Consider the following 13,285-nt stretch of genomic DNA (forward strand, 5'->3'; position numbering starts at 1 on the left):
TAGCATACAGTAACACTAATTATATGACTCATTTGGTGCTCAAAGTAAGACAATGAAAATCAATGTTGAAACTGTATCCTTGAAGAAGACAAAGATCCATTAAAGATCAAGCGACTCATCTAAACAGTGTTGGAACAAACAGAATGAAGGAATGTTATGGTCATTATCTGTTAGGCATATCAGTTTACAGAGCTTGACCACTACTGCCCCCCAGTGGATATAAAAGGGAACCACATCTTCAGGGAGTTTAATCAAGGACAGATGGTAAAGAATGTGTTGCTGAGGGAGGGCCTGCTTGTTCATATCAGGGTAAAGATGGGGAGTGTGCCATGTTGAAAATGACTTGACCTTGAAAGATATTCTCCAGTACTTTTATATACCTTTTAGCCAGTAGTTCTGAAAGTAGTGCCCGCGAGCAAAAAGTGGTCCCCGAAAAACTCCGTACTACCTCGCAAATGTGCTGATATGTGCACCACGTCATTACTCCCTTTCTCTCTCTACTGTGTGAGTGTCTTGCTAGCTGTCACTCAAATGGTGAGGGGCTGAAGCTCATTTGCTAAAACTCTAATTGCTAGGGGACTAGCCCACATAGGGGTAAATGTAGGGAAAATGGCACCGCACAGCTTCCAGAAGAAAGTTGCTTTGAAACTAAGGATTTCATGGCTAATTGAGGTAAGAGAGTTATTCTGCTCATAGATTATGCATGTATGAACTACACATTGACACATCCAGACGAAAACGTGAGGTTTAAAAAGTACTTATTAGTCGCCAAATTACCGGGGCATGTCTTTAACCTTTAACCTGGTGTCTGAACTCTGAAGTCCCACCTGTGTGTGGTCGTACCTGGTCATATTAAGGTCAGGGTGTGTGTGTGTGTGTGGTCATACCTGGTCATATTGAGGTCAGGGTATGTGTGGTCGTACCTGGTCATATTTTGATCAGGGTGTGTGTGTGTGTGGTCGTACCTGGTCATATTGAGGTCAAGGTGTGTGTGGTCATACCTGGTCATATTGAGGTCAGGGTGGGGTCCCAGTCTCTTGCCGTTGTTGCGTTCCCAGCGGGAGGAGGCCGACTCCAGAGGGGGGAGAGGGGAGGAGGTGGAGCCGCGGCGGAGTTGGGGGGTTGGTAGGCTGTTCCTGCTGCTAAGACCCTAGGTGTGTGGAGGGGAGGAGGGAGACATTATTACATTATGATCAATGATGCTATAACACAGTCAAAGGCAGATCTATATTCAGCTCACCACCAGGTTACATAGAGTAGAGCAGGTGTACAACTAAAACAACTAAACTAAATCTACATAACACTGGTGAACACATAGAAGAGGAACATTCATTATGAGGATAAGATACCATGTATAAGTGGATAATGTGTTAGTGGATAATGTGTTGGCCTGCTAGTCTCAGCAGGCTTCTGTCTGTGTGTTAGTTATGACCTGCTAGTATCACATTCAGAAGGTTGCTGGAGGGCCCACCTTCAGGGGCTTCCTGTCGCCCCTCTCTGCAGGGTCCTCCACCTCGGTACAGGGGTAGAAACCTGGGAAGGGGGTGAAGGGGTTGACCCTGGGCCGACAGGAGCCAGAGAAGGTCCCCATGAGGCTGCTGACGCTGCGCAGGGACGAGACAGTGTGTGGCGACAGGGACGAGTCCATCAGCAGGTCAGACACCATGTTCCTGGCCTCGTTGATGACCGACAGGTCCACTCCGTTACCACTTACCGCTCCCTGGGGACATGGAGGAGACAAGGGGACACATGTCAGAGAGATGCCTCATTCAGCAGAGCACCAACATACAGTAGATACTGTAATAGAGAAGAGAGACTGGTGTCCTTTCCTCATTTCCATTCACTGTTTCTAATGAACCCAGATTGGATTTAAATGTCCAAACAGAAAAGCTTCTGAAGAAGAAATTCCTTCTTAATTGACATTTTTTCCTTAACTATGGACTTATGAAGAAAGTTAAGCGAAGGTGCAATTCCTCCAAAAGGTTCTTGTTTTTATGTTACTTCTTATGTTTCTCCTTAAGCAAAAAAATTAAGTATAAATGAGATGCTTGAAAATAAAGTAATTTAATTTCTTCTTGGAATTCCTAGATAGCTAAACCATTGTCTTAAATAAAAGGCAGTGAAAGAATATGCTAATGAAAGCGATTGAACATGTTCAATTGACTCACTAACTTCATCTGAAAGTTTCAGTGTTAATTGTTTTTAAGCCAAGAACATTTTAGACCAGTAATCCCAATTAGAAATATGCTAACATGATTGCCATTGCTAGATAGACAGCTAGCTGGCTGGGTTGCCTAACGACAAACATCTCAAGATAGTTAAGAATTTCGTAAGAAGACATCTGAGAAGTTCATGAGAAAAATCATTAATTCTTAAGACATTTTTGAGGATCTGCACATATGAACTTCTTTTCTTCTTGTTAAGAAGCTTCTTAAGTTTTTGCGTAAAAAGTGTTTAGTGAATCTGGGCCCAGGACATCTACAGGTATCACACATACGCAGATAGACTGTCAGATAGCTGTAACAGGACACTGCTGGCCTCATTGTGATGGGACTGTACTTGTCACTCCTCTTACAGCAGTGGAGGGTAGTGTGAAGGGCAGACAGGCTCGCTGCTGAGCTCATGGCATTGATGCTGGGTAATTGAAAGGCTGTTTGGACCAGTGATGTCAGTAATAAAGGGGAGTGGTGCTGGCTGGGCATAGTGCTGGCAGGGCATGGTGCTGGCAGGCCATGATGCTGGCTGGGCATGGTGCTGGCAGGGCATGGTGCTGGCTGGGCATGGTGCTGGCAGGGCATGATGCTGGCAGGGCATGGTGCTGGCAGGGCATGATGCTGGCTGGGCATGGTGCGGCAGGGCATGGTGCTGGCTGGGCATGGTGCTGGCTGGGCATGGTGCCTGTGTGTGGAGTAAAAGTGCAGCGCCCAGTGACGACAGCTAGGAGGCTGTGTGTATGTCATGACACTGACGTAGATCCTGCCTGCCCCCCTACCCCTCTTCACCCTGTCCATACTACTGACTGTTGCTGTGCTGATAGACACCATATAAAATACTAGAGAGTTTGGAGAACTAGGCTGCCCTTTGAAGGCCGGCTCTGTGGCCACAATGAGTGGTGAGTGATGAGTGGGGCACACGTCAGTCAGAGGAGCACTGCTTCCTGTTGATCTACCTGTACAGCGTGTCTTCAAAACACTGTGGACCCCAACAGGATGACAACACATACAAGGCACAAAATACACACACATAGGCAGGCCTACACACACAGTCCAAACATCTACACACACACACGCACACACAAGCTTACAAAAAACACTGATTCTTCCATTTTACGATGCATGAAGTAGACCTAGCATAAAACGTGTGTCAGCGATTTGACAATAAATTGGAACACAAGGCCAGTATACTAGATTAGAAAGATTATATGGAGGCTCTCCAAAATGTATCGAGATACATCTGAATTCCTAAAAGGTTGGAGTAAGTTTAAAAAAATCCCCCCTCTACTTATACTTAAATTCCAGCCTCAATTCTTTGAAATATGACTAAATTACAGTGAGCTACACTAATACCATTTTTATTCAGTATCCACTTTTACTAATATTTTGTCAATTCAATGCCCTCTCTGGGAAATCTAATTCACTTGTGAGGACACTTGTTACACTATGAGGGTTGATGATCTATAGTTGTATTCATGTTATTACAATTAATTCCATGGATGGATTGAATGTAAAATTGGAAATGATACCCAACCCTAATGTGAATGATAGACTGCACAAGTGCTCTACAGTGATATGCTGTAGCCAGTATAGAGATTAGTATATGATATACTGTACCAGTATCCAGATGAGTATATGATATACTGTACCAGTATCCAGATGAGTATATGATATACTGTACCAGTATCCAGATGAGTATATGATATACAGTACCAGTATCCAGGTGAGTATATGATATACTGTAGCAGTATCCAGACGAGTATATGATATACTGTAGCCAGTATCCAGATGAGTATATGATATACTGTACCAGTATCCAGATGAGTATATGATATACAGTACCAGTATCCAGGTGAGTATATGATATACTGTACCAGTATCCAGATGAGTATATGATATACTGTAGCCAGTATCCAGATGAGTATATGATATACTGTAGCCAGTACCCAGATGAGTACATGATATACTGTAGCCAGTATCCAGATGAGTATATGATATACTGTACCAGTATCCAGATGAGTATATGATATACTGTAGCCAGTATCCAGATGAGTATATGATATAGTGTAGCCAGTATCCAGATGAGTATATGATATACTGTACCAGTATCCAGATGAGAATATTCAGAGAGAGAGAGGGGGGGAGAAAGAGCGAGAGAAAGTAGAGCGAAAGAGAGAGAGAGAGAGAGATGGGGGAGCGAGAGAGAAAGAGAACACTAACCTGATACTGGGGCTTGTACCACTGCTTCAGGTCCCAGTCCCATAGGATCATCTGAACAAGAGAAACACACACATCAGTCAGGAGGCCTTGCTAGGCCTTGTGTGTTACAGATATATATATATATATATATATATATATACTCATGCAGGTATTCATTAATCAAATCAAAGTGTATTTGTCAGAACAGGTGTAGACCTTACAATGAAAAGCTTACTTACAGGTATTAGGTGAACAATAGGTAAGAAAAAAAAGTAAAACAACTGTAAAAAGATAGTGAAATAACAGCAGGGCTATATACAGTAGTGAGGCTATATACAGACATAGTGTAACTGTTGTAGCATATTAAAGAGGTCAATGAGAAACAGTCTATTTTACAACATTAGACATAGTGTAACTGTTGTAACATATTAAAGAGGTCAATGAGAAACAGTCTATTTTACAACAGACATAGTGTAACTGTTGTAACATATTAAAGAGGTCAATGAGAAACAGTCTATTTTACAGCATTAGACATAGTATAACTGTTGTAGCATATTAAATAGGTCAATGAGAAACAGTCTATTTTACAACATTAGACATAGTGTAACTGTTATAGCATATTAAAGAGGTCAATGAGAAAGAGTCTATTTTACAGCATTAGACATAGTGTAACTGTTGTAGCATATTAAAGAGGTCAATGAGAAACAGTCTATTTTACAACATTAGACATAGTGTAACTGTTATAGCATATTAAAGAGGTCAATGAGAAACAGTCTATTTTACAACAGACATAGTGTAACTGTTGTTACATATTAAAGAGGTCAATGAGAAACAGTCTATTTTACAACAGACATAGTGTAACTGTTGTAACATATTAAAGAGGTCAATGAGAAACAGTCTATTTTACAGCATTAGACATAGTATAACTGTTGTAGCATATTAAATAGGTCAATGAGAAACAGTCTATTTTACAACATTAGACATAGTGTAACTGTTATAGCATATTAAAGAGGTCAATGAGAAAGAGTCTATTTTACAGCATTAGACATAGTGTAACTGTTGTAGCATATTAAAGAGGTCAATGAGATACAGTCTATTTTACAACATTAGACATAGTGTAACTGTTATAGCATATTAAATAGGTCAATGAGAAACAGTCTATTTTACAACATTAGACATAGTGTAACTGTTATAGCATATTAAAGAGGTCAATGAGAAACAGTCTATTTTACAACATTAGACATAGTGTAACTGTTGTAACATATTAAAGAGGTCAATGAGAAACAGTCTATTTTACAGCATTAGACATAGTGTAACTGTTATAGCATATTAAATAGGTCAATGAGAAACAGTCTATTTTACAGCATTAGACATAGTGTAACTGTTATAGCATATTAAAGAGGTCAATGAGAAACAGTCTATTTTACAACAGACATAGTGTAACTGTTATAGCATATTAAATAGGTCAATGAGAAACAGTCTATTTTACAACAGACATAGTGTAACTGTTATAGCATATTAAAGAGGTCAATGAGAAACAGTCTATTTTACAACATTAGACATAGTGTAACTGTTATAGCATATTAAAGAGGTCAAAGAGATAGTGTTGTTACTTTATTCACCTCTAGTAGTTAACCTAAAGTAAACACATGAGGGTATGATAGAATCAGGTCAAACAGCTTACATAGACAAATTACCAAACGGTGGACTTTCAACTGCTGTAGAGTGTTATTTAGGCCGACACACACAGAGAGAGCTGTTGTTTCTAACTTATGCCTTTTGTAGAAAGGAAAAACACAAAATGCAAACCACCGCAACCAGCCGACCACAATGAAACGTCAACAATGTTGCTCTCAGATCTTATCTCGCCCCCATTACGTCAATGACCAGCATTTCCACATGATCTGTCAGAGAAAAGTCACCAAACAGGAGCTCACAGTCTCACACAGACAAACTGCTACTATGCCACGAGTGTTACACTTCCGTTGTCACATACAGGGTCATAGGTTTACTTACTACACACTGCAACAACTAGATCTACAGTAGATGTTGAATATATGTGAATTGGTTTAGATAGATCTACAGTACAACCTCTAGAAACGAACGCTAACGATACCATTTTTGACATTTGTTGATATTATTTAATTCACTAGTTTGCCTGCATCTTGGACAGTATTTTCACGCCAATAAAACATTTTAAATAGGATATTGCATATACATTTGTTTAAATTGTCAAACTACCACTTCTGGGAAGAATAAAATAATAGCAACAAACACCCAACAGTATCTGTGGATGATCTATAGTCTAGACAGAGCAGAACCGTCTGTCCTGAAGTAAATGTGTTTTGGGAGCAGTTTGCCATCATACTGGGTGATCACTATACATGTCCTCTGAGGGAGAAAGAAACACAGGTTAGTCGCCAGGTTAAACCCAGAGAGCAAACATTCATTCCCTCAAGACTCAGAGAGCATGTAGTCTTTCTACTGGCCACAAGGGTGTGTGCTAGAAGCATGTGGATGGATGGACACACTTCAAGGCCTCTACTCTCTCTAGTCTTTAGTCAGACCACCTCTCAGACTTAAACACAAAAACACACAGCAATTCACATCTAAATAGACACAAAGCCCAATCCCAAGCAGTCATTACGTAAGATTGAAGTAGACCAGTATGCACTGAGCTCAACTGTCTGAGAGAGCATTAGAACATTGGCATATCATATAATTACACTGTAAATCATTGTTGCATCTTTGATGCTTAAGTGTTTGTTCACTGGTTCCCAATGCACTGGAACATAGTGCAGGGATATAAAAACATCCTCCTTTCTGCAATGTAAGAAAGCATTTATTATCCAGGTCTCTTTGTTTCACATAATTGTAAACGTTGACATGAATCACATTAATCCAACATGTAATCCTCATTTGCTTCTTAGCGTTAACTAATGGAGTAAAAAAGGATATCTTTGTGATTGCACAAGACCCTTAGTCTAGGTTGTGTGTTCAGTAGTAGACTTCTACAGAGTGTGAGAGCAGGTGTAGTGAGGAGTGATGAACTCTGGGAGTGTGAGTGATACCAGTGTTGTTCTAAATAATAATTGAGTATCAGAGACCAAGAATTGCAACCAGAGATCCTCTGAATGAACACAGAAACCAAAGCATTTATGTCAGGGGAATGTCATCCCAAAACATATTTTATCTGCATCAAAAGGCACCAGACACAAAGAATACGAGGCCATTAAATAGGTTACATTGGATGACAAATGTATCTGTGCTGCGCTTCTATGAGATGCCTCGTTCCTTCCTCTCCAATCAGAGGCAGTTTCATTGATCAGACCGGGATGCTCCGTGTTTGTCATCAGAATCTGTACAACGCAGCCAAACATTTAGTACAGCAAATAAGCACTGCCATGGCAACTCAACAGAGCCCAGCAAACAATGCTCCAAACGCCATGGTGACAGGATGGCGGGAGAGGGCCGGAGGAAAGATCTGTCGGACGTCTGCTTGTTTACAGAGAGAGCGGGGTGGAGGAGAGAGAGAGATGGGTCGGAGGGAGGGAGAGAGTGAGGAGAGAGGGAGAGACGAGAAAGAGGGAATGACAGAGGGAGAGGTAAAGAGAGGGAGGGAGAATGAGAGGCTGCCATGGAGTGTAGTGGATGACACAGTCATCTGGCTGTCAGACTGGAGCTAGGGAGTGTGTTCCTCAGACACGTGTGTCACTGTGACGCTTTGTTCACACCTCTGTGAGCACGCACGCACACACACACATACACACGTACGGTCTGTTCGTATCTCTCTGTACACTCCATGTTCATCTTCACCTCAACATGTAGTCTCACACGAAAAAAGCCAAGCTCTGTTCACACATGATTTGACAGTGAATGTAACACAGTTTCAGAGACAGGGAAATGTGGGTCAACAGCAGAGTTCAATGGCCACAATACACAGGCCTGTTAGCTAGCCCCTGTGTGTGTAACAACAACATTATGCGCGCACACACACACACACCTGCCTAATTACAGATTCACCAGTTTTTAGGTCAAAAGAGAGCATCGTGTAACATGGTACAATACTGTGTACAACAGTACCAATGCAAATATGGAGGATTGTAAATCAAGCTATGCTACATTCTCTCCTATTTTAACACAACTCTACTTGTAAATTCAAATGGAGGTAAACATACTGGGACATTCTTATCTGTATGAGACGGTCACAATTGAGGCCTGATAAAGTCACAATAGTCACAATATAGTTACAATATAGGGCCTGATATAGGCACAATAGTCAGAATATAGAGCCTAATATATTCACAATATTGGGCCTAATACACACTACCGGTAAAACGTTTTAGAACACCTACTCATTCAAGGTTTTTAACTATTTTCTACATTGTAGAATAATAGTGAAGACATCAAAACTATGAAATAACACAGAAATAACACAATCATGTAGTAACCCAAAAACTATTAAACAAATCAAAATATATTTTATATTTGAGATTCTTCAAAGTAGCCACCCTTTGCCTTGATGACAGCTTTGCACACTCTTGGCATTCTCTCAACCAGCTTCATGAGGTAGTCACCTGGAATGCATTTCAATTAACAGGTCTGCCTTCTTAAAAGTTAATTTGTGGAATTTATTTCCTTGTTAATGCATTTGAGCCAATCAGTTGTGTTGTGACAAGGTGGGTGGGGGGGTATACAGATGATAGCCCTATTTGGTAAAATACCAAGTCCATATTATGGCAAGAACAGCTCAAATAAGGAAAGAGAAACGACAGTCCATCATTACTTTAAGACATTACACGTCAATCCAGAGCATCCCAAACATGCTCAATGGGTGACATGTCTGGTGGGTGTGCAGGCCATGGAAGAACTGTGACATTTTCAGCTTCGAGGAATTGTGTACAGATCCTTGCGACATGAGGCCGTGCATGATCATGCTGAAACATGAGGTGATGACGGCAGATGAATGGCAGGACAATGGGCCTCAGGATCTCGTAATGGTATCTCTGTGCATTCAAATTGCCATCGATAAAATGTAATTGTGTTCATTGTCCATATTAATGCCTGCCCATAGCATAACCCCACCATGAGGCACTCTGTTCACAACGATAACATCAGCAAACTGATCACCCACATGACACCATACACGCTGTCTGCCATCTTCCCGGTACAGTTGAAACCGGGATTCAGCAGTGAAGAGCACACTTCTTCAGTGTGCCAGTGGCCATCGAAGGTTAGCATTTGCCCACTGAAGTCGGTTACGACTGCAAATTGCAGTCAGGTCCAGACTAGAGGTCGACCGATTAATCTGAATGGCCAATTAATTAGGGCTGACTTCAAGTTTTCATAACAATCGGAAATCTGTACTTTTGGACACCGATTTTTTTTACACCTTTATTTAACTAGGCAAGTCAGTTAAGAACATATTCTTATTTTCAATGACGGCCTAGGAACGGTGGGTTAACTGCCTTGTTCAGGGGCATAACAACAGATTTTTACCTTGTCAGCTCGGGGATTCAATCTTGCAACATTACAGTTAACTAGACCAACGCTCTAACCACCTGCCTCTCATTGCACTCAACGAGGAGCCTGCCTGTTACGCAAATGCAGTAAGAAGCCAAGGTAAGTTGCTAGCTAGCATTAAACTTATCTTATAAAAAACAATCAATCAATCAGTCATAATCACTAGTTATAACTACACATGGTTGATGATATTACTAGTTTATCTAGCGTGTACTGTGTTGCATATTATCGATGCGGTGCGCATTTGCGAAAAAGGACTGTCGTTGCTCCAACGTGTACCTAACCATAAACATCAATGCCTTTCTTAAAATCAATACACAAGTAAATATTTTTAAACCTGCATATTTAGTTAATACTGCCTGCTAACATGCATTTCTTTTAACTAGGTAAATTGTGTCACTTCTCTTGCAACAGAGTCAGGGTATATGCAGCAGTTTGGGCCGCCTGGCTCGTTGCGAACTGTGTGAAGACAATTTCTTCCTAATAAAGACAGCCAACTTCGCCAAACGGGGGATGATTTAACAAAAGCGCATTTGTGAAAAAAGCACAATCGTTGCACGACTGTACCTAACCATAAACACCAATGCCTTTCTTAAAATCAATACACAGAAGTATATATTTTTAAACCTGCATATTTAGTTAAAATAAATCCAGGTTAGCAGGCAATATTAACCAGGTGAAATTGTGTCCGTTCTCTTGCATTCATTGTACGCAGAGTCAGGGTATATGCAACTGTTTGGGCCGCCTGGCTAGTTGCGAACTAATTTGCCAGAATTTTACGTAATTATGACATAACATTGAAGGTTGTACAATGTAACAGCAATATTTAGACTTAGGGATGCCACCAGTTAGATAAAATACGGAACGGTTCCGTATTTCACTGAAATAATAAACGTTTTGTTTTCTAAATGATAGTTTCCGGATTCGACCATATTAATGACCAAAGACTCATATTTCTGTGTGTTATTATGTTATAATTAAGTCTATGACTTGATATTTGATATAGCAGTCTGACTGAGCGGTGGAAGGTAGCAGCATGCTCGTAAGCATTCATTCAAACAGCACTTTCGTGCATTCTGCCAGCAGCTCTTTGCTGTGCTTCAAGCATTGAGCTGTTTATGACTTCAAGCCTATCAACTCCCGAGATTAGGCTGGTGTAACCGATGTGAATGGCTAGCTAGTTAGAAGGGTGCGCGCTAATAGCGTTTCAAATGTCACTCGCTCTGAGACTTGGAGTAGTTGTTCCCCTTGCCCTGCAAGGGCCGCGGATTTTGTGAAGCGATGGGTAACAATGCTTCGAGGGTGGCTGTTGTCGATGTGTTCCTGGTTCGAGCCCAGGTAATGGGCGACGAGAGGGACGGAAGCTATACTGTTACACTGGCAATACTAAAGTGCCTATAAGATCATCCAATAGTTAAAGGTATATGAAATACAAATGGTATAGAGAGAAATAGTTATATAAATAATATATTAACTACAACCTAAAACCCCTTACCTTGGAATGTTGAAGTCTCATGTTAAAAGGAACCACCAGCTTTCATATGTTCTCATGTTCTGAGAAAGAAACTTAAACGTTAGCTTTTTTACATGGCACATATTGCACTTTTACTTTCTTCTCCAACACTTTGTTTTTGCATTATTTAAACCAAATGGAACATGTTTCATTATTTATTTGAGGTTAAATGGATTTTTATTAATGTATTATATTAAGTTAAAATAAGTGTTCATTCAGTATTGTTGTAATTGTCATTATTACAAATAAAAAAAATATTTAAAAAATTGTCAGATTAATCGGTATCGGCTTTTTTTGGTCCTCCAATAATCGATATCGTATCGGTCGACCTCTAGTCCAGACCTATAGTGAGGATGATGGGCATGCAGATGAGCTTCCCTGAGACAGTTTCTGACAGTTTGTGCAGAAGTTCTTCGGTTGTGCAAACCGAGTCCGAGTGGCTGATCTCAGATGATCCCGTAGGTGAATAAGCGAGATGAGGAGGTTGGACTTACTGCCAAATTCTCTAAAACGATGTTGGAGGCGGCTTATGGTATATAAATGAACATTCAATTCTCTTGCAACAGCTCTGGTGGACATTCCTTCAGTCAGCATGCCAATTGAACGCTCCCTCAATACTTGAGACATCTGTGGCATTGTGTTGTGTGACAAAACTGCACATTTTTGAGTGACCTTTTATTGTCCCCAGCACAAGGTGCACCTCTGTAATGATCATGCTGTTTAATCAGCTTTTTGATATGCCACACTTGTCAGGTGGATGGATTATCTTGGCGAAGGAGAATTACTCACTAACGGGCATGTAAACAAATTTGTGCACAAACTTTGCGTATGAAACATTTCTGGGATCTTTTACTTCAGCTCATGAAACAAAGGACCAACAATTTGCATGTTGCGTTTATATTATATTTTTGTTCAGTGTAATAAAACATCTCAAATAGTTCATTGATTGAGGAGACAGCATTTGTTAGGTGTTTTGGTTCTTGGTCTTGGTGTGAGGTGAGGTATTTGTGAGGTGGGAGCTGTCTGTTGTGAGTGGCTGGGAGAGGGGAAAGTGTCAGCATGTGCGTTTCTCACCTGCCTTCCCCTAGCCCTGGGTTATGACAGGGAGCCGAATAACTCCACACTGACACGCTACAGCCCTCAACCGGGCCCACCCAACCCGCCCCACGACACCCGCCAACCAGGGCCAGCCTGTCAGGGAAGCACACCAAAACAACACCCTATAACACACCCTGGTCCTGCTGCAACACCAGCCATATCCTTTGATGACTGATGGCTGCCTGGCCTTAACCGTCAATCTCACCACCACAGTCAGCCACATCCACACAACCAAAACCGACATCTAACTACTCTGCTGCAGTCTGCAGACAGACGGCTTGCCATACCATAGAGTTCCCCAACTGTGATTTTCTGGATTTTTTTCCTCATTTTGTCTGTCATAGTTGAAGTGTACCTATGATGAACATTACAGGCCTCTCTCATCTTTTTAAGTGGGAGAACTTGCACAATTGGTGGCTGACTAAATACTTTCCCCCTCACTGTATAGGAATTTAATTCCTCTAACAGATATGAATGAGGATGCACTTCCTAGGGCTTCCACTAGATGTCACAGTCTTTAGAAACTGGTTTGAGGATTCTACTATAAAGGAGGGGCTCATAATAGCTCTTTAAGTGAGTGATCTGGCAGAGAGCCTCGGTCTCATGACGCGCGCTCACGACAGAGTTTGCTCTCGTTCCAATGCTTTTCTTCAGACATTGAAATTCTCAGATGATTTATGTTAAAAACATCCTAAAGATTGATTGCATACATCATTTGACTTGTTTCTACGGACTGTAA

General features: G+C 41.0%; 1 protein-coding gene across 2 annotated transcripts in view; it reads right to left on the minus strand.

Annotated features, from left to right (window-relative positions):
- Positions 1-13,285, minus strand: part of LOC139411566 (cGMP-inhibited 3',5'-cyclic phosphodiesterase 3B-like) — an 88,797-nt gene that overhangs the window by 15,008 nt on the left and 60,504 nt on the right. For both annotated transcript variants that reach the window (XM_071158098.1, XM_071158097.1), the window contains exons 2-4: positions 4,434-4,484; positions 1,472-1,720; positions 1,002-1,150 (exon numbers count right to left, since the gene is read on the minus strand). In XM_071158098.1, coding sequence (XP_071014199.1) covers positions 1,002-1,150; positions 1,472-1,720; positions 4,434-4,484 — 449 coding nt within the window. The remainder of the gene's footprint in view (positions 1-1,001; positions 1,151-1,471; positions 1,721-4,433; positions 4,485-13,285) is intronic.

This window comes from Oncorhynchus clarkii, chromosome 6, assembly GCF_045791955.1.
Source record: "Oncorhynchus clarkii lewisi isolate Uvic-CL-2024 chromosome 6, UVic_Ocla_1.0, whole genome shotgun sequence".
Taxonomy (NCBI): Eukaryota; Metazoa; Chordata; class Actinopteri; order Salmoniformes; family Salmonidae; genus Oncorhynchus; species Oncorhynchus clarkii.